At 43.9% G+C, this 27486-nt stretch overlaps 1 protein-coding gene across 8 annotated transcripts in view; it reads right to left on the bottom strand.

Annotated features, from left to right (window-relative positions):
• ODAD1 (outer dynein arm docking complex subunit 1) overlaps positions 1-27486 on the bottom strand; it is a 134079-nt gene that overhangs the window by 97128 nt on the left and 9465 nt on the right. For 2 of the 8 annotated variants that reach the window (XM_056542313.1, XM_056542314.1), the window contains exons 2-4: positions 12919-13078; positions 8194-8262; positions 144-243 (exon numbers count right to left, since the gene is read on the bottom strand). In XM_056542313.1, the coding sequence (XP_056398288.1) occupies positions 144-243; positions 8194-8260 (167 nt within the window). In that variant the 5' untranslated portion in view covers positions 8261-8262; positions 12919-13078. Of the gene's footprint in view, positions 1-143; positions 244-8193; positions 8263-12918; positions 13228-22406; positions 22431-26646; positions 26828-27486 lie in introns of those variants that run through there. The other 6 variants (XM_056542318.1, XM_056542317.1, XM_056542316.1 and 3 more) reach the window with 5 other exon arrangements.

Genomic DNA, 27486 nt, shown 5'->3' on the forward strand with positions numbered 1-27486 from the left:
CAGACAGCTCATCCCCGGGCACCATGCTTGTACTAATGACATGACATTAAGAGAAGACTCCTCGGGGCAATCATCTGCTTGTTTAAGGAAGATGTCATTGTGCCGGAGATTAGTTGAACAAGTCTTAGGTAAAGTATACATACTGTTGCCTCCTGATTTGCTCCTGTTTCCCAATGGTGGTTGCCTGGCGCTGTCCTTCCTTCAGGCGAAACATACGTTGCAGTTTGGCTAGCTCACTGTCCGCTGCAAAACATATGGATAAGTTATAAATGAATTTATATAGAAGATATTTATCCTTTACGTCTCCCTTCATGCCAGTGATTAATAATACATACAGCTATGCCATAATGCACATGGCTGTCAATATGCCCCAGGATACAGAAGTCCATATCTGTATATGACAACTACAGTATATGTATTGGGCAAAGCAACGTAACTGTGAATTCCCATTAATAGGCTTATTGCCCTTGGACCCTTAGGCATCATTGACTACTGTGGGTGCACCAAGCCCAATGGACCCTGGCATCTCCCCATGTTTGCCTTGTGCTAGTTGTGACCAAACCCCTTATCTCTGTGGAGTTTTCATAGACTTAACCCATGCATGAGAGGCCAATAGGAACTCAGATATACCCAAAAAAGGTATCTCTTTTCAGATGAGATCTGTTGGAAGCCTGGCTCCATAAAGTAATTGTCTATGTTTGTTAAGATGGCAATACATTGATTTGTTTTAGATTACAGATATTTTACTGCAAAGTTCTACTGATGACAGACTGCATTAACCCTGTGTGGACCTAGCATCCAGTCAAAAAAGCAATGCTAAGAAAATGTATATAGAGGTGCACTACAGCAGGCTCATTGACTATAATGTTCTGTATGTAGTCAGGCATTTACAGTGATCCCTTAAATGGGAACTGTCATTAAAACTAATTTTTGCTTTTGCACTCTTTATGGTAAATAAAAAGTCTTTCTAATGTACTTTCTTAAAAAACTACAAGTTTTCTATGTTTTATTTGTGTTTCAAAAATCTGCCACTGGGTGTCTCCCTCCTTGTCCAGAGCACATTTCCCCCCATCTCTTGCACAGACTTTGGACTCCTGCTGGCCTGGCAGAAGTCCAAAATCAGGAAATGCAGTCTGGAGTGCTGAGGGGTGTGTGTGGGGGGGGGGGGGGGTGCAGCCTTAGCCAATCATAGCTGATCTCACACACTGAACTGCTCTAGGCTGTGTGTAGCAGAATGAGGGAGGAAGTTCTCCCCTGTATGGCTTCAGATGATGTCACACCGGCTGGGGAACGCCCCTTCCCTGTCTGCGAATCTGACTGAGAGTGAGCAGAGAATACAGAGCAATATCAAGGTAGAAATCTAAAATATAATAAAAATAAAGGCAGCGGGTGGTTTATCATGATGGGGCAGTGAATTCGAAGGTTTATAAAATGCAACAAGTTAATGAGAGGTACTCTTTAATACAATATTAATTGGTTCCAGGATAACCATATTATGTTGAAACCATTGTATGTTGAGACCATAACTGTATGGAAACCTGATTGGTTATGAAGCCCCAAAATGTCATCTAAAAGTAGGAAAACAAATGGAAATATTTCATGTCCTTACATATAAAAGATCTGCTGGGAGCTGTAAATCACTGTCTATACAGTGGGGAGATTTATCAAGACCTGTGAAGAGGAAAAGTTGACCAGTTGCCCATAGCAACCAATCAGATCGCTTAAATTTTTTAGGCCTTTTTTTTATCCCCCTAAAGGGGTACGCCGGCGCTAAGACATCTTATCCCCTAACCAACGGAAAGTGGAAAAGATGCTTGATCGCGGGGGTCCCGCTGCTGGGGACCCACTGCTGGGGACCCTCATGATCTGGCACGCAGCACCCCATTAGAATCAGTCCCCAGAGCACGTTTGCTCCGGGTCTGATTACTGGCTATCACGGGGGCCGGAGCATTGTGACGTCACGGCCCCGTCCCCGTGTGACAACACGCTCTGCCTCCTCAATGCAAGCCTATGTGAGGGGACGTGATAAAGAGACAGGTGAGGACCCTCTCGTCAACCGGTTTCTTGCGATAGTCCCGATCAGCTCCGACGAGCTGCCGGGATAGTTTCAGTTTCATTTTAGACGCCGCAATCAACTTTGATCGAGGCATCTAAAGGGTTTATGCGGAGCATCGGCCCGATCAGCAGTGCCCAGCATTAGCCGTGGGTTCTGGCTGCCCATAGCAACCGGGACCCACAAGGTTTATCCCATTCTGCGTTTAACGGTTTAAACCCTGTTAACGGGACCAGGGCGTACATGTATGCAGGGCTGCCGTTAGGGCGGGGCAAACCAGGCAATTGCCTAGGCCCCCCCATCCCCCAGGGGGCCCCCTGCCGGCTGCTCAGCATAGGCCTAATCAGGTCATGGGGGGGGGGGGGAAATCTGCGGCCGCCACTGAGCAGCCCGCAGGGGGCCCCCCGTCACATTCTGGATATGCCTGTGTCCCGAAAGATCTTTTCGGGACACAAGGAGGTCCCTGTTACCTTTCAGCGGCGGCCCCCGCGTTAACTTTAAAAGCGCAGAACGAAGGAGTGGAGCATCGACGAGGAGGATGAGCGCCGGACGGCATGGTAAGTCACCATGGTCACCAGGACCGGAGGAGTGGGACATACCGCTATGGTCTATAGGCCATAGCAGTAGACCATGACCCCGACCGGTGGTCGGAACACTGAAGTGGGGCACTAAACAGACATACAGCCTCCAGCCATACACTGTTGGCTGAAGGCTGTATGTCTGTGGGGGAACTATACTGCTCCTAATGTGGGGAACTATACTGCACCTAATGTGGGGAACTATACTGCACCTAATGTGGGGAGCTATACTGCACCTAATGTGGGGGAACTATACTGCACCTAATGTGGGGAGCTATATTGCACCTAATGTGGGGAGCTATGCTGCACCTAATGTGGGGAGCTATGCTGCACCTAATGTGGGGGAACTGTACTGCACCTAATGTGGGGGAACTGTACTGCACCTAATGTGGGGGAACTATACTGCACCTAATGTGGGGGAACTATACTGCACACCTAATGTGGGGGAACTGTACTGCACCTAATGTGGGGGAACTGTACTGCACCTAATGTGGGGGAACTATACTGCAACTAATGTGGGGGAACTATACTGCACCAAATGTGGGGGAACTGTACTGCACCAAATGTGGGGGAACTGTACTGCACACCTAATGTGGGGAAACTGTACTGCACACCTAATGTGGGGGAACTGTACTGCACACCTAATGTGGGGGAACTGTACTGCACACCTAATGTGGGGGAACTGTACTGCAGACCTAATGTGGGGGAACTGTACTGCAGACCTAATGTGGGGGAACTGTACTGCAGACCTAATGTGGGGGAACTGTACTGCAGACCTAATGTGGGGGAACTGTACTGCAGACCTAATGTGGGGGAACTGTACTGAACACCTAATGTGGGGAAACTGTACTGCACCTAATGTGGGGAAACTGTACTGCACACCCAATGTGGGGGAACTGTACTGCACACCCAATGTGGGGGAACTGTACTGCACCAAATGTGGGGGAACTGTACTTCACCAAATGTGGGGGAACTGTACTGCACACCTAATGTGGGGGAACTGTACTGCACACCTAATGTGGGGGAACTGTACTGCAGACCTAATGTGGGGGAACTGTACTGAACACCTAATGTGGGGAAACTGTACTGCACACCTAATGTGGGAGAACTGTACGGCACACCCAATGTGGGGGAACTGTACTGCACACCCAATGTGGGGGAACTGTACTGCACACCCAATGTGGGGGAACTGTACTGCACACCCAATGTGGGGGAACTGTACTGCACCAAATGTGGGGGAACTGTACTGCACCAAATGTGGGGGAACTGTACTGCACCAAATGTGGGGGAACTGTACTGCACACCTAATGTGGGGGAACTGTACTGCACACCTAATGTGGGGGAACTGTACTGCAGACCTAATGTGGGGGAACTGTACTGAACACCCAATGTGGGGGAACTGTACTGCACACCCAATGTGGGGGAACTGTACTGCACACCCAATGTGGGGGAACTGTACTGCACACCTAATGTGGGGGAACTGTACTGCAGACCTAATGTGGGGGAACTGTACTGAACACCTAATGTGGGGAAACTGTACTGCACACCTAATGTGGGAGAACTGTACTGCACACCCAATGTGGGGGAACTGTACTGCACACCCAATGTGGGGGAACTGTACTGCACACCCAATGTGGGGGAACTGTACTGCACACCCAATGTGGGGGAACTGTACTGCACCAAATGTGGGGGAACTGTACTGCACCAAATGTGGGGGAACTGTACTGCACCAAATGTGGGGGAACTGTACTGCACACCTAATGTGGGGGAACTGTACTGCACACCCAATGTGGGGGAACTGTACTGCACACCCAATGTGGGGGAACTGTACTGCACACCCAATGTGGGGGAACTGTACTGCACCAAATGTGGGGGAACTGTACTGCACCAAATGTGGGGGAACTGTACTGCACCAAATGTGGGGGAACTGTACTGCACACCCAATGTTGGGGAACTGTACTGCACACCCAATGTGGGGGAACTGTACTGCACACCCAATGTGGGGGAACTGTACTGCACACCCAATGTGGGGGAACTGTACTGCACACCCAATGTGGGGGAACTGTACTGCACACCCAATGTGGGGGAACTGTACTGCACACCCAATGTGGGGGAACTACAACCTAATGTGCCGGGGAACTACAACCTAATGTGGGGGGACTATAAAGCCAACCTAATATGGGGGAACTATACTGGCAACCTAATGTGGGGGAACTACAACCTAATGTGGGGGGAACTACAACCTAATGTGGGGGGAACTATACTGCCAACCTAATGTGGGGGAACTACAAATTAATGTGGGGGAAATATATTGCTAACCTAATCTTGGGAAGCTATACTGGCAACCTAATGTGGGGGAACTATACAGCCAACCTAATGTGGGGGAACTATACTGCCAACCTAATGTGTGGGTACTATACAGCCAACCTAATGTGGGGAAACTATACAAAAATATAAAATGGTACTATTCTGATCCCTATAAAACTCTTATTTTTCTTAGACATTTTTTTTAATGGTATTTGAAGTGACCAAAAATTTGCAAATCTGGTTAATGCACTATTACAACTTTTGGGGCCCCACTTTTGATTTTGCCTAGGGCCACGCTAAGCATAAAACCGGCCCTGCATGTATGCCCTTAAGAACCAGGGTCCGAGGGTGTACCTGTACGCCCTTGGTCCTGGACAGGTTAAAATGAAAGAAGCCATCTGACTGAGTTGCTCACCCGGTGTGCAAAGGAGCAGCTAACCCTGGCACTGGTAAAGAGTAGTACAGGACATGTAATACCTCCCTGTTCTGTAGGGGGTGCTACCAGACAGCCAGTGAGTGCATGCACTTCAGTAATACAGGTGTTTTACCAGTGAAATGCCCATTCTGATTGGTCAGTTCTTCCAGCCATTGACATTTTTCACAGATCTGGACTGTCTGGGGTATTGTATGTTGGGTATGGTTTCAAGTTACAATGGGACCATTTTATGTTGAAAATATTGTAGCCTTGGGCCATTATAAGTTGAGGGATCACTGTATATTTATTTAGTGAAACTTAATAGCACAGCAGACCATAGATCAGCCGAATATCTATAGACTCCTGTATTTGGGATCTGTATCACCCTAATTTCAAATGTGATGTCGACATCATTCTATGGGCCCATACTGTTTCTCCATGTGCCCTCAGAATATATAAGAACACAGGGGAGTATCTTACCCTTGGAAGCAACGCTTATAGGAAATTTACTCTGCTAACTCAGAGATTCATAGACTTCACACATTGGCAAAAGGATAACAATATTAGCCCATACTTCAGATCTGTATTTTAGTCCATTTACTTTGAGTAAGAAAGTAAAAAGAAAAAACAAATAAAGAACCATGTTAATGTAAAGAGACCATTCTTTCCATAACTCCCTAGATGTACACTATACATTTCCTAGGCAGAGTGGCTGCATCTTATATAGATGAGCCAGCACTTTATTTCTCCTCTGTAAGTCTCTTCCCATATTTATCGTGGGTTAAAGGTTCACTTGTGCCAGAACAATAAAGGAGCGAAATGTTTGCATAGCACCATTATCTGAAATTGCAAGCTGGCTTTCCTGGACTACTTTTATAGGGATTTTATTTATTTTAAGAGGCGAGAAAAGCAACTTACCTGGGCCTTGAGCCAAGTCTTCTGATGGAAAACTTACACTGTGTATTGTTTAGAGTTTTTGACATAATTTTTGGTTCCTTTTAGGGAATGAAAGAAGGAGCACATCACAGCGTAAAAACTAAACAACTTGTCACATGATCATTTTACTAATTTACTGTTTTGTAAAACTTCCAATCCAATTATATGCTAGCACTAAAATAAGATTTGCCAACAATGGAATGGAAACTTTTGGCACAGCAGAAGTGAGTAGTGTACAGTAACATGACCTACACTTATTATAAGGGGTGAGGGGGTCATAGGGTAGGTGTACAGGGCTTCAAGGGGGAGATTTATCATCTGCAGTGTTTTGGTACATCACACATATGTAAAGTTCCGCCTATATTTAGTTCGCTGGAGGCGGACATCCAGCGGCTACATGGCTGCCATTGTGCCCGGCACAGAAATATACACCAGCTGTAAGCTGGTATAGAGATCTGCGATTTTAGGTGTTGCAAGTCTAAATTTGCATGTAAGAAGGGCGCACCCCGTGTACATTCACTGCATTTCCTGTCTCCCTCCTCCCCTTGGTGAGAATGGTACAAATCCTCAGAAGATTCACAGTTGTTGCATAACCATGCATGTTTCATCATTTTAACACACTGTGCATGATACTTAGCCAAAAAATATTTCTATTGTGCATCTTAGAGCTGGGCGGTATGAGCAAAAACGTGTATCACGGTATTTTTGTAAGTGATGGCGGTTCCACGGTTTTAACGGTATACCCCCCCATGTGTCCTGGGCGCCGCTTCTCTTCCAACAACCCCCCCCCCAATGAATTATCAGCTGCGCTGTCCCTACATCTGTCCCCACATCATGTCACCTGCTCCTCTGCTTATCCTCCTATGAGTTGCAGGCCACCGGCGCTAGAAATCTGTACTGTACTACAAATAAAGTTTCTCGGGCTGCAAAAATAAACAAAATACACTTAAACTAACCTGCCTATGTTCCCCCATTGCTCTGGTACCGTCTTCACTGTCCTGCGCTGCGGTCCACTTGCTGTTTCCTTCGGACGGGAAAGTAATCGCTGCGGCAGGTCATAGGCTGAGTGCACTGTCATGTATGAAGCCGGCCTGCTCCTTACATGACAGTGGGCTCAGCCTATCAGAGGCCAAGGCGGGACATCGCTGCGGCCGATCATAGGCTGACAGCTCTGTGACGTTCCCATCCCCAGGACCGCAACGGAGGGACCATGAGGCCGGTAATGGGGAACGTTGGAAGGCGAGTTAAAGTTTATTTTGCTTATTTTTGCAACCCGGGCAACGTTATTTGTAGTACAGTACAGATTTCTAGCGCCGGTGGCCGCAACTCATAGGAGGATGAGCAAAGGAGCGCTTGCGAGTGACATGATGTGGGGACAGCGCAGCTGATAATTCATTGGGGAGTGGAAGAAAAGCAGAACAGCGCTCACGGGTCAGATATGATTAGTTCCCCGATGTGGGGACAGCATGCTGCGGCGGATAATTCACTCATTCTAGGGGGGGAGGGGCCGGATAATCCACTCATTCGAGGGGGGGGAGGGGCCCAACTGGTATTGCAGTATGGGCAAAATTCATATCATGCAGGAAAAAAAATTTGGTATTCGGTAGGAACCGGTATACCACCCAGCACTAGTGCATCTGGATTATATCTGTATTTTCCTACTGATGTGTGAATGAGCTCTTATGTACATATATATATAGTCTACAGCAGTGTTTCCAAAACTGGGTGCCACCAGCTGTTGAAATACTACAACTTCCAGCATAGGCTGTCCAGGCATGCTGGGATTTGTAGTTTTGTAACAGCTGGAGGCCCCCTGGCTGGGAAACACTGGTTTACAGTATAACAAATGCACACATACCCACACAATGCAATCCATGAATACAGCATGAAATAAGAAGTATTACCCATTCCTTCTAGGTCCATGTCGCTGTTATCAGACCGGATGCTGGAGGCAGGTCTTCTGTTAGGCATTTCTAAAGATAACACAGAAAATATTAAGGAACACAATGAATACCTTGAAGTTTTCCTTACCAGAAATGCCATCATATATCATCTATGTCTAGCTTTTAAAGCCTCAAACCTAAGCAGTTATAAACACGCATATGGTGGATTTGTTCCAGATTTGCTGCAGATTTCACCCAATGCCAAGCAAAATTGACATTTGCTAAATTAAAATACAGAAAATAATATTAATAGTAGAAAGCACAAACTCCCTACACTTACGGAGTAATAGATCTGCAGTGGATGGTAGGCCTGCTCTGTTGTGGAGATAATGCAGGTTTTCACATATTCCATTCATTACAATGCAAAGAGTGACATCTCAAACTGTAACTGCATTAAAATCCACATTTAACAGATGCAGATTTATTTTTAAGATGGTTCAGCAGCCTGTGTGAACCTGGCCTAATAGTATTCTTTCTATAATGTTCTCTGCACCACAGTCCAATCTGGTCTACTTGGACCGATAATCCCACTACTAACGCCACCCTCTACTGTCTGGCAGAGGAATCTGTAATTCATGCTCTACTACAGTGTTTCCCAACCAAGGTGCCTCCAGCTGTTGCAAAACTACAACTCCCAGCATGCCCGGACAGCCAACGGCTGTCCGGGCATGCTGGGAGTTGTAGTTTTGAAACAGCTGGAGGCACCCTCTGTCCGGGCATGCTGGGAGTTGTAGTTTTGCAAGAGTTGGAGGCACCCTCTGTCCGGGCATGCTGAGAGTTGTAGTTTTGCAACAGCTGGAGGCACCCTCTGTCCAGGCATGCTGGGAGTTGTAGTTTTGCAACAGCTGGAGGCACCCTATGTCCGGGCATGCTGGGAGTTGTAGTTTTGCAAGAGCTGGAGGCACCCTCTGTCCGGGCATGCTGGGAGTTGTAGTTTTGCAACAGCTGGAGGCACCCTCTGTCCAGGCATGCTGGGAGTTGTAGTTTTGCAACAGCTGGAGGCACCCTCTGTCCGGGCATGCTGGGAGTTGTAGTTTTGCAACAGCTGGAGGCACCCTTTGTCCGGGCATGCTGGGAGTTGTAGTTTTGCAACAGTTGGAGGCACACTCTGTCCGGGCATGCTGGGAGTTGTAGTTTTGCAACAGCTTGAGGCACCCTCTGTCCAGTCATGCTGGGAGTTGTAGTTTTTTAACAGCTGGAGGCACCCTCTGTCCGGGCATGCTGGGAGTTGTAGTTTTGCAACAGCTGGAGGCTCCCTGGTTGGGAAACACTGCTCTACTAATTAATCTCCATAAACTGCATGTACTGTAGGTCAGAGCATGCCCAGAGAGTATACGTAAGTCTCTATTCACATGATGCGTGCCTGGACACACCCATAGGCTTCAGTAGTCCAAATGTAGGCTACTCGTGATTATGCTTGGTCTGTTACAACAGTATATTATATTTGGGGGACAGAAAAGTCACCCTCTATCCCTTAATAAAAGGCATAGCAGACCAGATATAGTCACAGGTAGATTTACATTTGGTCTATTAAAGCCAATGGGCACTTATATGTTAGTCATCGTAAAAATGTAACGTGAATATACCCAAACCAATATTGGGGGCCGGACAGTAAATGTCCTGTACATCTGCTGGTTTACGCTCAGGGTGCATTCTCATGGGCAGGTTTACAGAAAGATTCCTGCTGCGACTTCAATGGAGTCTGTGCAGATTCCGCCGTGGCTCAAACCCGTAGCGGAAACTCCCTGTAGATCCCACACATGTGAACATACCCTAAGGCTGGACACATATGTCTATACATTTATACACAGGGGGTTATTTATTAAACCTTGTGCAGAGGAGCAGCAGAGCAGTTGCCCATAGCAACCAGATTTCAGCTTTCATGTTTAAAAAGGTCCCTGAAAAAGAAAAGCTGGAGTATGATAGGTTGCTATGGGCAACTACTCCTCTGTTCCTCTGCACAAGGTTGTATAAATCACCCCCTATAGTATTTCGAGTTCACACGTAGTATTTTGGGTTCACATATAATGGGAGATTTATCAAAACCTATGTAGAGAAAGAATGATGCAATTGCCCATAGCAACCAATCAGGCTGCATCTTTCATGTTTCAGGAATGTTATGACCTCACCTGTTGCCAGGGTATGCTAGGCAGAGTATAGTGAGCCTGTGATTGGTTAGGTACCCATCGGCGGGAAAATAAGGTAGTTATAAATTTACCTGCTGTGGTGGTTTTGTTCAGAAGCGACGGGTCAAGCACAGAAGAGGATCCCCCGCCCTCCCCTTTTGCTCTAAATCAGTCATGGTCCTTTTAAGTGGGGGTCACTCCGCCTCGCTGGGCGGACAGTAATTTTGAGCTGGATGAGTTATAGACTATTTTATTTATAAAGGTTTTGCTTTATATATTTATAGTTATTTATTAGGGTTATTTTACATTAAAATAAAGGACCGTGGCCTTTTCAATCCACAATACTTTGTCTGGTCTATTTCTTTATTTATTGTTTTCTGGGGTTGGGCTGAGCCTTGTAGGTATCAATCAGCATTCTAATATAGAACAGTGCTGATTCACTGAGGGCAGCTAACCGGTCTCTGGACAGCTTTTTCTGAATACAGTGATCCCTCAACTTACAATGGCCTCAACATACAATAGTTTCAACATACAATGGTCTTTTCTGGACCATTGTAAGTTGAAACCAGACTCAAGATACAATGACAATCTGGACAAAGACAGTCCAGATCTGTGAAACTTGTCAATGGCCGAGAGAACTGACCAATCAGAACACCTGTATTACTGAAGTGCATGCACTGACTGGTGTCTGGTAGCGCCCCCTACAGTACAGGGAGATATTACATGTTCTGTACACTTACCTGTATCAGGGTTAGCTGTTCCTTTGGACATCAGGTGAGGGAGACTCCATGTAACTTTTTTAGGACATTGCGTGTCCTGTACAGGACCCCGAAGAAGCTCCTGTCCTCTACATAGACCATAGTGTTTCCCAAGCAGGGTGCCCCCAGCTGTTGCAAAACTACAACTCCCAGCATGCCCGGACAGCCTTTGGCTGTCCGGGCATGCTGGGAGTTGTAGTTTTGCAACAGCTGGAGGCTCCCTGCTTGGAAAGCACTGACATAGACAGTGATTTACAGCTCCCAGCAGATCTTTATTACTTTTATATACAAGAACTTGCTTTATCTATATTAGTTATCTACTTATTTTTCTTTAATTCTCACTTTTTCCTATTTTTGGATGACATTTTGGGGCCTTAGAACCAATTACCAGGTTTCCATAGAGTTCTGGTCTCAACATACAATGGTTTCAACATACAATGGTCGTCCTGGAACCAATTAATATTGTAACTTGAGGGACCACTGTATTGTATTTTTGCTCATATTAGGATCAGTTCACATCTGCCTTTTAACCCGGAAATGGGAAATGAGCTGACCAAAATACAGCAAGCAGTTAAACAGACCCCATAAAAGCCAATGTGATCTCTTAGGATCCATTGGTGCCTGGCTCCTCGAATGGAACTATGGTTGCCACCTTTCTTGCAAAAAAAAAATACCGGCCATACCACTTTGCATAATTCATTATAAATGCATGACATCACGGGATACACATATTGCGGGGGGGGGGGGGGGGGGGGATTTTTGTCCTATTCTGACCCCTATAACTTTTTTATTTCTTCTTATACCGTCCTGTATGATGACTCATTTTTTGCGCCCCGATCTTCAGTTTTTAACAGTACCATTTTTTTTATGTGACTTTTTGATCGCTTTTTTTTTTTAAATTATTATTAAATTCGAGAGTTGCAGTTAGTTAGTAACTACAACTCCCAGCATGCCCTGATACAGCCTGTGGCTAAGCAGCTGCCCCAAATGAAAACTACAACTCCCAGCATGTTGGACTATATAGTAGTATATAGTATGGGTCAGTGTTTCCCAACCAGGGGTGCCTCCAGCTGTTGCAAAACTACAACTCCCAGCATGCCCAGACAGCCAACGGCTGTCTGGGCATGCTGGGAGTTGTAGTTTTGCAACAGCTAGACGTGCTCTGGTTGGGAAACACTGGTATAGTATATGGTGCATCATTCGGGGAGTTGGAGGATTGGTTGGATGAATACACTTTTGATATAAAAAAAATACTGACAGGGTGGCCAAAATACCATCTGTGCCGGTAAAATACCTGCCAGGTGGCAACCGTGAACGGAACTCTGACGCAGATGTGAACACCGCCTTATATGTGCTGCTCACCAAACTAAGGGACCCCCTTCATTCCAAGCCCACAGACCCCACTACTATTATTGTCCGAGATATTTTATTCCTTTTAATTTCTTGCGCTGATTCTTTTCATTTTTATTCTGGGAATAGTGATTTTAGGCTTCTTTCACACTAGCAAATTACTCCGTTTAGCAAGTTCCGTCCTAAAATCAGCTGTCACCGGCAGTAACCAAATCCTATACGTCCGTTAGAAAATCCCATTATAGTCTATGGGATTTTTCTAATATCCGTTTTAATCCATTATAGTCTGTTATTGATAACGGACGTTATCTTGTGATGGAAGATAGTACGGAAGAAAATAGTTAATCTTCCGTCACAAAATAACCAGCTCTAACTACAATGTATGATAGGAAAGGAGATCTATCAGACACGGCTAAGGAGTTTATTACAGGAGATATGAGAATGTCTTCTACCTGTATCTTCAGATAATGCTGAGACGCTGTGAAGAGGGTGCAGGGCTTGTGGCGTCCTCAGTGCTGGCAGCTGTAGTTCTCTTCTTTGTGTTTCTCATCCAGACATTGTTGTTGGTGACAGTCTCCAGGAAGCGGCTCCTCAGTGAAAGTCTCTGCTGTCCTATAGGAGGCTGCATCAGGTTACCATACTAACAATGCCACAAGAAAGTAACCAGGGGAAGTGGGGCCTGCTAGCTGAGGGACGGACACTGTGGTTTCATCTTACTTCTACATGTAACCACCCTCCATGTGCTGGAAACCACTGCGAAATGCTAAAAGGAAGTGTGCCCTGACCTGATCTCTGTGAATAAGCAAGACCTGTGTATACAGAGCGTCATTATCGTAGTACAGGACTTCAACGAATTCTAAAGAGGAGGGGGGGCTGCCAACGAAATTAAGGATTCTAAAACAGTTTTATAAACAGAGAGATACGTAGTAGTTAGATTTAACCCCTTAAGGACCCGGGGGTTTTTCCGTTTTACACTTTTGTTTTTTCTTCCTTACCTTTAACCCCTGAAGGACCAGGGTTTTTTCCATTTTTGCACTTTCGTTTTTTTTCCTCCTCACCTTTAAAAAATCATAACTCTTTCAATTTTGCACCTAAAATTATTTTTTGCCCCACCAATTCTACTTTGCAATGACATCAGTCATTTTACCCAAAAATCTATGAAGAAAGGGAAAAAAAAACATTGTGAGACAAAATTGGAAAAAAAAAATGCCATTTTGTAACTGCAAAAAAATTCCAAAGTCCAAAAAAGCGTATTTTGGTCACTTTTTATACCATTAAAAAATGAATAAAAAGTGATCAAAAAGTCTGATCAAAACAAAAATCATACCGATAAAAACTTCAGATCACGGCGCAAAAAATGAGTCCTCATACCGCACCGTACATGGAAAAATAAAAAAGTTATAGGGGTCAGAAGATGACAATTTTAAACGTATAAATTTTCCTGCATGTAGTTATGATTTTTTCCAGAAGTACGACAAAATCAAACCTATATAAGTAGGGTATCATTTTAACCGTATGGACCTACAGAATAATAATATTTTTACCGAAATATGCACTGTGTAGAAACGGAAGCCCCCAAAAGTTACAAAATGGCGTTTTATCTTTGATTTTGTCGCACAATGATTTTTTTTTCCGTTTCGCCATGAATTTTTGGGTAAAATGACTAATGTCACTGCAAAGTAGAATTGGTGACGCAAAAAATAAGCCATAATATGGATTTTTAGGTGGAAAATTGAAAGGGTTATGATTTTTAAAAGGTAAGGAGGAAAAAACGAAAGTGGAAAAACTGAAAAACCTTGAGTCCTTAATGGGTTAACAGGTTAAAGGGGTACTCTGGTATAAAACGTATTTATTTATTTATTTTTAAATGAACTGGTGCCAGAAAGTTAAACAGATTTGTAAATTACTTCTATTTTAAAATCTTAATCCTTCCAGTACTTATTAGCAGCTGTATGCTACAGAGGAAATTTTTTTCTTTTTGAATTTCTTTTTTGTCCATAGTGCTCTCTGCTGACACCTCTGCCCATGTCAGGAATTGTCCAGAGCAGCATAGGTTTGCTATGGGGATTTTCTACTGCTCTGGACAGTTCCTGATATGGGCATCAGATGTCAGCAGAGAGCACTGTGGACAAGACAAAAAAGAAATTAAAAAAAGAAAAGAATTTCCTCTGTAGCATACAGCTGCTAATAAGTACTGGAAGGACAAATATTTTTTAATAGAAGTAATTTACAAATCTGTTTAACTTTCTGGCACCAGTTGATTGAAAAAAAAGAAAAAAAAAGAATAATGTTTTCCACCGGAGTACCCCCAGATAGATAGATCAATAGATTTGAGATAGATACATAATAGATACATAGTAGATTTGAGAGCACATAGTAGCTAGAGCAGCACTTCAGCTAACAGTTTAAATGTTGTGCACGCGGCTAATAAAGCTAATAATTTCCTTCAATAAATAGATAGATTTGAAATACACAGCCTTCTTGTTGCAACTAGCTGTGATAGAAAGAAATATTTGAAATAAATAGATAGATTTGAGATAGAAAGATTTATAGACAGCCAAACAGATAGATTTAAGATTGATTTGAGTCTTTTACATTCCATAATCCGGCTATTCTCAGTTTATGCCCCTTCCATATTATTCCCCAGAACTTAATCCCTCCATGTAACAGTATACTTTACACTCCGGGCTCTCATGCACTTCCTATCTCTGCATACATAGACACGGGCTGGATGACGGGCTCATGCAGCTTTATGTTTCCTACCTTGTATTTTTTATTTTATTATATTTTTTTGTAAAATATGGCTTTACCATTGTACCAATTGGATACTTTTTACCTCTCTCTCATAGAGATCGTAAGCTCTTTTCAGCAGGACCATAACTCTACTATTAAATGATTGTTAGTTTGATACTATGTCTGATTGTGTCTGTACCTGTACCCTCTATTTTGTTTGTGCTCTATAAATAAAGAATATTATTATGATAACACAGATACCATATATCTACATTACCTATTTAATAATGCATTGCATGAACTCCACGGCCAGTCTTTAGGCTAAGTCTCCACTTGTTTTTTTTTTTTTTAAACGCAAAGAAAAACGCCAATTCTGCCGCATGGCGTTTTTTGGGTCAAAAAACGCTGCGGCCAGATGTTAGCTGTAAGTCAATGAGAAGTCGCGAATTATGAATTCCACTTTGCGTTTTTTCACTTTGGCCTTTTTTTAATCCTTTTGGCGTTTTTTCACTTTTTCTGAGTTTTTTTCCGCTCTTTGGCGTTTTGAAAAAAACGCTGTAGTTCCCTCAAACCAGCGTTTTTTGTCAAAATTGTGGCGTTTTGCTCCAATAGAAGTCTATGGAAGTGAGAAAACGCCAAGAAAAATGCTATGTGGATTTTAACTTTGGCGTTTTTGCAGGCGGTTTTTAATCTTTTTTGGACTTTAGCGATCCAATAAAGTGATGTAGATAGCTGTTTTTAATAACATTTCGTAGGGTACCATTAAAATTTTATTTTCAAAAATATACAGTAGTGAAGGAAAAAAATCTAACGAAATGTATATTATTGAAAAAAAAAACTATTACTTTTTAAACAGGGATCAATTTATGTGTGCGGGGAAATAAAAATGTAGCCGACAATTAGAAAAATTTATTGTGTGTGTGTTTTTCACTTTTTTGCTTTATTTTTTAATTTTTTTTTAGTTAGTACTACTACTCCCAGCATGGAACACACGATCTTTCTGTATAATATATAGATGCGGCGGCCGCTCTTCTATGGTCCCCTGCCCCGACGTATATTTACACTTATTCATATTTCCCACAGAGCTGTGATTGGCCAGATGGTTCCAGCCAATCACAGCTCTCTGTGAGAAATAGGAACATGTGTATATATACGGCCGTGCAGGGGATGATAGGAGAGCGCCGGCCGCTGCATCTATACATTATACAGGAGGATCACAGCGGCTGTCAGAAGTGATACCCGCTGTGATCTTTCCATAACTGCAGGCAATACTACTCCCAACATGGAGTACACTCTGCCTCATGCTGGGAGCTGTAGTACCTGCATTAATAGACAGATCGAAGCGGGTGTCAGAAGTTACACTAGCTGCGATCTGTTTATTAATACAGGTACTACATCTCCCAGCATGGAGAAGAGTGTACTCCATGTTGGGAGTAGTAGTGCCTGCTTAAGGACACATAACAGTGGATGTCACTACTGACACCCTCTGTGATCTTCCTGTCTATAGCAGAGATGGAGCGGCTGTATACATCGCTCACATCCCTGCTCTGCACTTTACTCCTGGCCGGCCACTCATTCATTCATCTTTTCCTCAGAGCTGTGATTGGCCGAAACCATCTGGCCAATCACAGCTCTGGGTGGGAAATATGAATTTCTGTTGACATCAGTGGCCGGAGTATAGTGCAGTGAGGCGAGCGATGTATAGACCTGCTCGCTTCTCTGCTATATTATGGACGATATATGTCTATAGTACAGGCACTATCACTCCCAGCATGGAACAGTCTGTTCCATGCTGGGAGTAGTAGTACTACATAAAAAATTTTAAAAATGTATTTAAAAAAAAAAGTGAAACACACACTTTATTAAAAAAAAAAATAATAAAAATTGGGTTATAAAATATATACATTGCGTTTAATAAAAAAAATTTCCATCACTGCTGCATCCTTTTTTGTTTTGGTACCCAAGAAATTTTGGGTACCAAAAAAAAACAAAAAAAAACGCCAAGCTGCAATTTCCACACAGATAAAAAAAAACGCAAGAAAAAACGCAAGAAAAAACTCATGATGACGTCACTTGCACTGGCGATTTTTCAGGTGTTTTTTAATCCCTAAAAATGCACTGCAAAAAACCAAGTGGAGACCTTAGTGTTTTCAACAGTTCATACAGTGCAGATATTCTCCAGATTTGAACCTACTCTTCCAGGACATAATTCAGCACCACTGAAATGGGGCTTAATCCGCAGCATACAAAATTGAAATGCATTGCATGAATCTAAGAGTAGGCCTTGGACTTTCATTTTGGATAAATTCCTCTAACTGGAAAAATCCATAGTGTCCATGTCCCCTTATCTACAAATCCACAATAGATTATGTTCTATATTTTGTAAAAACATGCTAAAATCTGCCAATATTCTACCAATATATAGGGCTACAAAACAAAAGGAAACCCATCCTAACACATTGTGATAGTGAACGTATGTACATTACAGTGTAATTCCTTAATCCAGTCCACCTGTAATCTCCAGGATCCTATGCACGGAAGGCCGGGGAGCCATGCCAACACAACACGGAAACCAAAGTATTAGTCCAGTTCATTGGTATCCCAGTCAAAGCAATACTACTTTATGACTTAATTTTAAAAGTATATCAAGTACAAACTAAGGAGCCTGTGCCCCGTCTTGTCCTTGCTGCCCAGGCTCGTTACATGACAGTGCGCTCAGCCTATCACCGGCTGAGGGGGGACATTGCCACGACCGGCAATACGTTATTCTCACAGCAGTATGACTCACCGTTCCCAGGAAGCAGGAAGAAGACCGGCACCGGAGGATCGGGACACTCAGATCGGCAAAACGGGGGAACGTTGGAAGGTGAGTTAAATATTGTTTTGTTTTTTTTTCTTTTTTACAGCCCTGCCAGTTCTCCTTTTAATATTGTCCTCAGCTCTTAATTCCCTGTCCTCCTTTCAATAATTGCTCTATTCTTTCAAAAAGTTTAAATCATATGTAATTTGTTCCCTATAAATTCAGCCATCCCTACTATATCATTCCTTCTTTTTTTTATGGTATCCTATCAAATTCAATAAAAAAAACCTTATGTCCATTTTTTAGATCGATAAATTCAAAAAAAGAGTAAATATTGAGCTGAGAAAAACCATTTTTATGGCTTTTTTTCACTCCCATAGACTTCTATGGGGAAAAAATGCCACGATTTTGCTGAAAAAAGGCCACAGTCTCAATCAACATGCTGTTATTTTTGAAAAACTGCTACTGAGCCCAAAAAAGCACAAAAACACCAATAGGAGTGAAAAAATGGCAATGGAAATAGCCAAATGGATATGGCATTTTGCAGTTCCATGTTGATTTGCAGGTAACATCTGGCTGCGGTGTTTTGTTTAGTTTTTTCCACAGAAAAACTATTTGCAGCTGACTTTTTGGGCCTTTAAAAAATAATCTCAGTGGAAACCTAGCCTTAAGGTTATTAAAGTTTTTTACTTTGAATCTGTGGATGTCCTCACTCTCCCATGTACATTGTACGGTGTTGGGAGGGGGCACTATTTTACTGTGCACCTCAGACAGCAAAAAGGCCAATATCTAACCTGGGACTTGCAGGAAAAATTAACACTGGTCCCTGCCATGATAAAAAGAATAGTGGGGACAGTAGGATGAAAGAGTACAGGGTTTGGTTTATTTTATCAACCCTAATTGGTAAAACAGAGGGTAAGATATTTGGACTGTACCAATTTAGTGGTCAGTATGCCCAATTTGTATACTGAAGTGAATAAAATCCAGTTTCTAGCTTTCTAAGTGGTAATGCCTCTACAAATATAAATATTTCAATTTGTGTCTCTCTGTTCCCTAATAAAACTATTTTGAAAAGACAAAAAAGGACTTGCTTTGGTGAATTCATGCAGGTTTCCTCAGTAGGATAACATTGCAGGGTTTTAGTTTTGCATATAGAATTAAAGTGAAGCCAATTATATTAGGTTTTTACACTGTATGTAATTCCCCATGTGCTATTTCTTGAATATGCTGTGGAATTAGCCTAGAAATATTTTATATACAGATTTTGTTGCTGATTCTGATTTTATGTATGGCATACTGCACGTATTTTATGTTACTTGTCTTGTACTGAACTCACTATAATTCAGCAATAAATACACTATATCATGTGTGGACAAAGTCTTACAAGTGTTATGTACACTGCTCAAAAATATAAAGGGAACACTCAAACAACACAATGTAACTCAAAGTCAATCACACTGCTGTGAAATCACACTGTCCACTCAGGAAGCAACACTGATTGACAATCAATTTCACATGCTGTTGTGCAAATGGAACAGACAACAGGTGGAAATTATAGACAATTTGCAAGACACTCCCAATAAAGGAGTGGTTCTGCAGGTGGTGACTACAGACCACTTCTCAGTATCTATGCCTCCTGGCTGATGTTGTGGTCACTTTTGAATGCTGGCGGTGCTTTCACTTTAGTGGTAGCATGAGATGGAGTCTACACCTACACAAGTGGCTCAGTTAGTGCAGCTCATCCAGGATGGCACATCAATGCGAGCTGTGGCAAGAAGGTTTGCTGTCTGTCAGCATAGTATCCAGAGCATGGAGGCACTACCAGTAGACAGGCCAATACATCAGGAGAGTCGTAGGATGCCGTAGAAGGGCAACAACCCAGCAGCAGGACAGCTACCTCTGCCTTTGTGCAAGGAGGAGCAGGAGGAGAACTTCCAGAGCCCTGTAAAATGATCTCCAGCAGGCCACAAATGTGCATGTGTCCACTCAAAAAACAAAAACAGACTCCATGAGGGTGGTATGAGGGCTCGACATTCAAAGGTGGGGGTTGTGCTTACAGCTCAACACCGAGCAGGATGTTTAACATTTGCCAGAAAGCACCAAGATTGGAAAATTCGCCACTGGCGCCCTGTGCTCATCACAGATGAAAGCAGGTTCACACTGAGCACATGTGACAGACGTGACAGAGTCTGGAGACGCTGTGGAGAATGTTCTGCTGCCTACAACATCCTCCAGCATGACCATTTAGTGGTGGGTCAGTAATGGTGTGGGGTGGTGTAACACCTGCACTCTGGCAGGACACGCCGGCCGTGAACGCTGTCTGCTTATGTCCCTGCTGCTGACAGGCCTGGGATTCACATTGCGGGACGCGCCTGCATGCAAATCCCAGCCCATCACTCACCTCCCTCATCTTCCCCCGCTACGTGTCCTCGCTGTCTTGGCTTGCGTGCCCCCGCCTCCTAGGGTGCGCACGCGCTGGAGCTCTTTCACATAAAGGGCCAATGCTCAATTAATCAAGTGTCTAAACCTGTACCCTGTTCTTAAATATCAGCTCCTCCCTTGGTTCCCTGACGGATCTTTGGTTACCTTGTGCCATAGTGAAAGTCCTGTGTTACTGTTGCCGTGTACCTGTTCCTTGCTACCTTACCTCCCCTGCTCCTGTGTTACCTGCCCTGACCTACTGCCATCTTGCCATATCCTGCCAGTCTCCTTCTGTACCATGTCACCTCCCAGCTACCTGTGTGGTCGAGTCATGCCAGGGGTAGCAACCTGGGTGCCGCCTGCCGCAGCAAGACCATCCCGCTTTGCGGCGGGCTCTGGTGAAAAGCAGCAGCACCTTAGACTTAGACTCAGCAGCAGCCACCTGTTCATGAGCCTCCTCCTGTGTCTGCAGTTTCCTCCGGGTCCTTGTCTTCAAGGTATGACGGAGATCCAAAGCTGTGTAAAGGCTTTGTTACAGTGTTCTATCCATCTTGAACTCATGGCGGATCTGTTCCCGACGGAATGTGCTAAAGTGGCGTTTGTTTTCAGTGTACTGTCTGGAAAAGCTTTTGTCTGGGCTACTCCTCTCTGGGATCGTAGAGATCCGGTCTCCTTGAACCTGTCAGCCTTCCTTGCAGAATTCCGCAATGCATTTGAAGAACCCGCGCAAGCCTCCTCTCCTGAGACAGCTCTATTGAATCTCTGCCAAGGGAACTCCTCTGTGGTTCAGTTCTGCATTTTTGCCTCTTAACTTTCTTGGAACGATGAGGCCTTGTGTGCTACCTTTAAAAAAGGACTTTCCTCTCGAATCAAGGATGCTCTTGCTGCACAAGATTCTCCAGCTAACCTAAGTGAACTTATCCATTTAGCCACTCAAATTGATGTGCGTTTTGCCGAGAGGCAGGAGGAACATCCTTTGGAAAAAGAACCTGCCTGAACACAGCATTTACCTCGTCTGGCCCCCGTGTTCCAACATCCACCCCTACTCTCTATTTTGCCTCTTTTCACTTAACACAGCAGGAAAAATCCTGTTGACCCAATGAGAATTTGTGCTTATATTGTGCCAGAGGTAGCGACCTGGGTGCCGCCTCCCGCAGCAAGACCATCCCACTTTGCGGTGGGCTCTGGTGAAAACCAGCGGCACCTTAGACTCTGCTCTCTGGCACGGCTCACGTCATCATCCACACTGGCCCAGTGGACCCACCATCTGCCGGGACCCGTGGCATTTCTTTGAGGGGCCACACAGCCCTCCATGTGTTTGCCAGAAGTAGCCCGACTGCCATTATGTACCGAGATGAGATCCTCAGACCCCTTGTGAGACCATGTGCTGGTGCGGTCGGCCCTGGGTTCCTCCTAATGCAAGACAATGCTAGACCTCATGTGGCTGGAGTGTGTCAGCAGTTCCTGCAAGAGGAAGGCATTGATACTATGGACTGACCTGCTCGTTCCCTAGACCTGAATCTGATTGAGCACATCTGGGACATCATGTCTTGCTCCATCCATCAATGCCACATTGCACCACAGACTGTCCAGGAGTTGGCGGATGATTTAGTCCAGGTCTGGGAGGACATCCCTCAGGAGACCATCCGCCACCTTATCAGGAGCATGCCTAGGCATTGTAGGGAGGTCATACGGGCACGTGGACGCCACACACACTACTGAGCCTCATTTTGACTTGTTTTAAGGACATTACATCAAAGTTGGATCAACTATGTAGTGTTGTTCTCCACTTTGATTCCATATCCAGACCTCCATGGGTTGATAAATTTGATTTCCTTTGATAATTTTTGTGTGATTGTGTTGTCAGCACATTCAACTATGTAAAGACAAAAGTAATTCATACGATTACTTCTCTAGGATGTTTTATCTTAGTGTGCCCTTTTTGAGCAGTGTATAATCATTCAAATAAGAAACAATGAGATTCACCTGGAGTTTAACTGGAGAATAAAGTGATTTCTGTTGTCCATTGCTTCTCCTATGTCTAAAATACAAAAAACAGTCTAGTCATATGCGTCTTTTATACTGTTGACACCACCTACAGAGCAGCCATTGAAAAGTAAATTCCCTGCTGCTACTCTACATTATTACCTTTATCTCTCTGGCTAGTAAACACAGAGACTGCAGCAGGAGGCAGTGTTTTTTTTTTCCATATATCACACCCCTATGGACATTCATTGTACACAGATCAGAACTTCATGTAAGTGATTTCCCCCAGCAGCTGTGGTCTCTAAATTCTGTGCTCAGGTAGGCATTTTACCTTAGTATTGTTGAGATGTATATATATATATATATATATATATATATATATATATATATATATTTGTTTTCATTGTGTGTACCCAATCTTTATGTTTCTAAATAGAATACAAAAGTTTTATGTACAAATAAAGAACATAAGGGGAGATTTATCAAAACCTGTGCAGAGGAAAAGTCAACGTCCGTTATCTGGACGGGGAACAACGGGCAACAACGGGTCCCAACAGGTCCCATTTACTATTATGGGCGCTGTTGTTTTTTTATGGAAGTAGCGGGAGAAAAATTTATTTTTTCTCCCGCTATTCTCCCCGTTTGTCCTGACGTCCGTCGCACTGCCGTGTCACAACGGCAATGTGGAGCCTTAGATAGCAGCCCGAAAGAGGATGACGGTTCTTTTCTATCTAATTTCAATGGAGAGGGGTAGGTAAGACAGAAGTCTTAAAGCGTACCCATCATATCCCCAAAAAATAAAAAACTGTTGTGTGTTACTCAGTACCTCACCCTGATCATATACATCTAAGTTTTATGTGTTTAGCCCCTATATTTCTAATAAAAACAGCTCAGATCATTTGCAGTCTGGATTCTCATCTTCTCTCAGGCTGGGGGCGTGTCCCTCTCCTGCCCTCACTCTACATGACTAAACTTCCGCCCTCACTGTGTGTCACTGAGTGTCTGAGTGAGTCTGGCAGTCAGCCAATCACTGGAGGCTGCTCTGTAACACTTTCCTCTCTGGATGTCAATATGCAATATGTAAGGGTAGTAGAGGATAATATATTTATATATATATATATATATATATATATATATATATATATATATATATACATATACTCCAAAAAACAAGAAGCCGCAGCACTCCAGTAAGGTGAATAAGATTTATTGACCCAACATCAGGAACAACGTTTCAACTGCCCAATTGCAGTCTTTCTCAAGCTCAACAACCAGTGCAAATGACAAGATATTTATACAAAAGGGGTGTATACAATGTTAATTAATAAACATAGTGGATAAAGTGCTTACAGTATCAAACATATATTAATAAAAACCATCATGGCGTGCATCAAGTGCATAGTGCATTACGAGATATACATGCTTCGCACTCTTAATGGTGTTCCGCATATATTATCATAACCTGACAAAAGTGTGTGACATAAAAATATTGTAAGAGAGGCAATTCATACTTGATACAATGATTAGATGAGTGTAAATTACCATGTAAGATGACTGTATCATATTGGCGTGGAACGCCGTCCGTGCTTCTGGTACGCTGCGCCATGACAGATCGCAGGGCGCATGCGCGTGGAAGACGTCACTGGACCTAAGGCCAATAACGGACCGGCGTCGCTGTAGCCATATAAACATAACTCTGCATGACGGTGCGCAAGCGCAGTGTCTGCCGCTGAGTCCTATACTGCCATGGGGAGGTCTGGCAAACCTCCCTACAATGAGTGCATACAATGCAGTTTGGATAAGCCCAGAGGAGGTACGTGCTAGGGACTCGCTGCCCCGGTGTAGACAAGGGCAGGGAGACCCCCGTGGACACATGGGGACCCCCGGGTTAGCGGTTGGTCCCCAAGGTACAATAGCGCGAACCTCACTACTGCGCATCCGAGTGAATTAAATAAAATTGGCAAAAGGACAAAAAGATGTATATTCAGGCATCCATCATGGTATCTTTCTTGTTGCGTATGTTGCCTTCTCTTGTACATAATCTAAAATGATAAAAAGACATAGCATGAGATTCAAAATTCAATATGATATAAACATTTAAAAATCACATCACATTTAAAAAATGGCAAAATGGTTGCTAACGGTAACAGACACTTTAATAGCGTTATTCTCTCATGTTATGTTTAGAATACCTGGGGTTACCACAAATTCCACATTGAGACCATGGGGTCGTAGGGAGTTGAGTGTGTGGATCCACCGCAACTCTCGTTTTTTTAGAAGGCTTGTACGGTCTCCACCATATTTTAGAGGAGGGATGTGGTCAAGGAGTGTGAATTTAAGATCCTTTTCTGTGTGTATATATATTCATCTGCTACTCTTTCATATTGCAAAAGATAATGTGTGTTGGGGACTACAAATTCAAGCCAGTTGTGCAGTAACTCTGACTAGCAAAGCGGTGTATGTATATATATATATTGGCTGAGTACCCTGCGTTGCTCGGTTTTTCCTTCCTCATCCTTGTTGGGGAGGTAAATCAACAAAGGAGGAAGCTTTTGACTTCATATCCCATCCCCATATATTGGCCCTCATTTACTAAGAGTGTTGTGTAGGTTTCTTTGTCGGTTTTAATTCCCTACAATTTATTTTCCATGGTATTTACTAAGGTTTCTGATGTTCTGATCTGTCTGGTTTTCCTCAGCTGAAATCCACCGCATTTTATGTGGAAACCTTAGTAAATATGTTGGGTTTTTGTGAAAATGTCGGGAACACGCCCCTTTTCGGAGACCACGCCCCCTTTCCTGGCTACCACGGCCCTTTTTCAGGTTTTCTTAGCAAAATGGAGAGTTAGTCGGGTTTTTTCAATTCTGGCACAAATTCTGGTGCAAATTCTGGCGCAGACAGAATTTCTGGCACAATGCGACAATCTGGCGCACAACCCGACAAACATGTCGGGTTTGCAATAGTAAATGAGGGCCATTGTTGTCATATCCCAACCCCATATCCCGTCCTCATATCCCGTCCTCCTATCTCGACCTCCTATCCCGTCCTCCTATCTCGACCTCCTATCCCGTCCTCCTATCTCGACCTCCTATCCCGTCCTCCTATCTCGACCTTCTATCCCGTCCTCCTATCTCGACCTCCTATCCCATCCTCCTATCTCAGCCTCCTATCCCGTCCTCCTATCCCGACCTCCTATCCCGACCTCCTCTGCCATCCTCATATCACAACCTCCTATCCCGACCTCCTATCCCGACCTCCTATCCCGACCTCCTATCCCGACCTCCTATCTCGACCTCCTCTGCCATCCTCATATCTCGACCTCCTATCCCGACCTCCTATCCCGACCTCCTATCCCGACCTCCAATCCCGACCTCCAATCCCGACCTCCTATCCCGACCTCCTCTGCCATCCTCATATCTCGACCTCCTATCCCGACCTCCTATCCCGACCTCCTATCCCGACCTCCTATCCCGACCTCCTATCCCGACCTCCTATCCCGTCCTCCTATCCCGACCTCCTATCCCGACCTCCTATCTCGACCTCCTATCCCGTCCTCCTATCTCGACCTCCTATCCCGTCCTCCTATCTCGACCTCCTATCCCGACCTCCTATCCCGTCATCCTATCCCGACCTTCTATCCCGACCTCCTATCCCGACCTCCTATCCCGACCTCCTATCCAGACCTCCTATCTTGACCTCCTATCCCGTCTTGCTATCCCCACTTCCTGTCCCGTCCTCATATCCTGTCCTCCTATCCTGTCCTATCTCCACCTCCTAACTCAACCTCCTATCCCGACCATCCCGACCTCCTATCTTGACCTCCTATCCCGACCTCTTATCCTGACCTCCTATCCCGACCTCCTATCCCGTCTTCCTATCCCGTCCTCCTATCTTGACCTCCTATCCCGTCCTCCTTTCCCGTCCTCATATCTCGACCTCCTATCCCGACCTCTTATCCCATCAGCATATCCCTTCCTCATATCCCGACCCGTAATATACGTAATATACGTAATAATACCAAGTATTATTGAAATATCTCCAGCAGTATGGAAGTTATGTGGGAGCATACATTTCCCATTGATTTGCATGGGACTTTAAACGAAAACCCTGACCCTCACAATGGGGGTAGTTAAGGGTTAAATTAACTATGCTATATTTTAAGTGGACATGCCTGATGAAGCTGCTTAGGCAGCGAAACGCGTTGCATTCTGGGTAAATAAACACCTTGTCTATCACATACCTGCTTGGTCTGTGTCCAGCGCCACGTTGAGCCGGCGTCTCCATTAAAGCTGCTTACTCGTATACATATAAGTAACATGTGACCAAGTATTATCGAAATATCTCCAGCCGTTTGGAAGTTATGCAGTAACATATATTTCCTATTGACTTGTATGGGACTTTAAATAAAAACCCTGCCCCTGGCAAATGGAGGTGAGTAAGGGTTAAATTACCTATCCTATGTTTGTTGTTGACATATAAGTAACATGTGTGCCAAGTTTCATGTTAATATCTTTAGCCGTTTGGACTTGATGCTGGAACATACACACACACCTGTCCAGAGGAAAAGTTGCTTTGTTGCCCATAGCAACCAATCAGATCACTTCTTTCATTTTTCAAAGGCCTTTTCAAAAATGAAAGAAGCGATCTGATTGGTTGCTATGGGCAACTCGGCAACTTTTCCTCTGGACAGGTTTTGATAAATCCCCCCCAATGCATTGAGTTTTACATATAGATATTATCCTCTGATCCTCTTACATATTGCATAAGATATTGTGTGTAGGGGACTATAAATCCCAGCCAGCCGTGCAATATGTAAGAGGAGCAGAGGATAATATATATATATATATATATATATATATATATATATATATATATTATATATATATATATATATATATATATCCTTTTACATAATGCACGACTGGCTGGGATTTGTAGTCCCCTACACACAATATCTTATGCAATATGTAAGAGGATAATATATATAATCCTCTGCTCCTCTTACATATTGCATTATGGGACTACAAATCCCAGCCAGTCATGTACTCAGACTTGGATAGCGCTATAGCCCCAGGCAGTA

Source organism: Hyla sarda, chromosome 10 (genome assembly GCF_029499605.1).
Source record: "Hyla sarda isolate aHylSar1 chromosome 10, aHylSar1.hap1, whole genome shotgun sequence".
NCBI lineage: Eukaryota > Metazoa > Chordata > Amphibia > Anura > Hylidae > Hyla > Hyla sarda.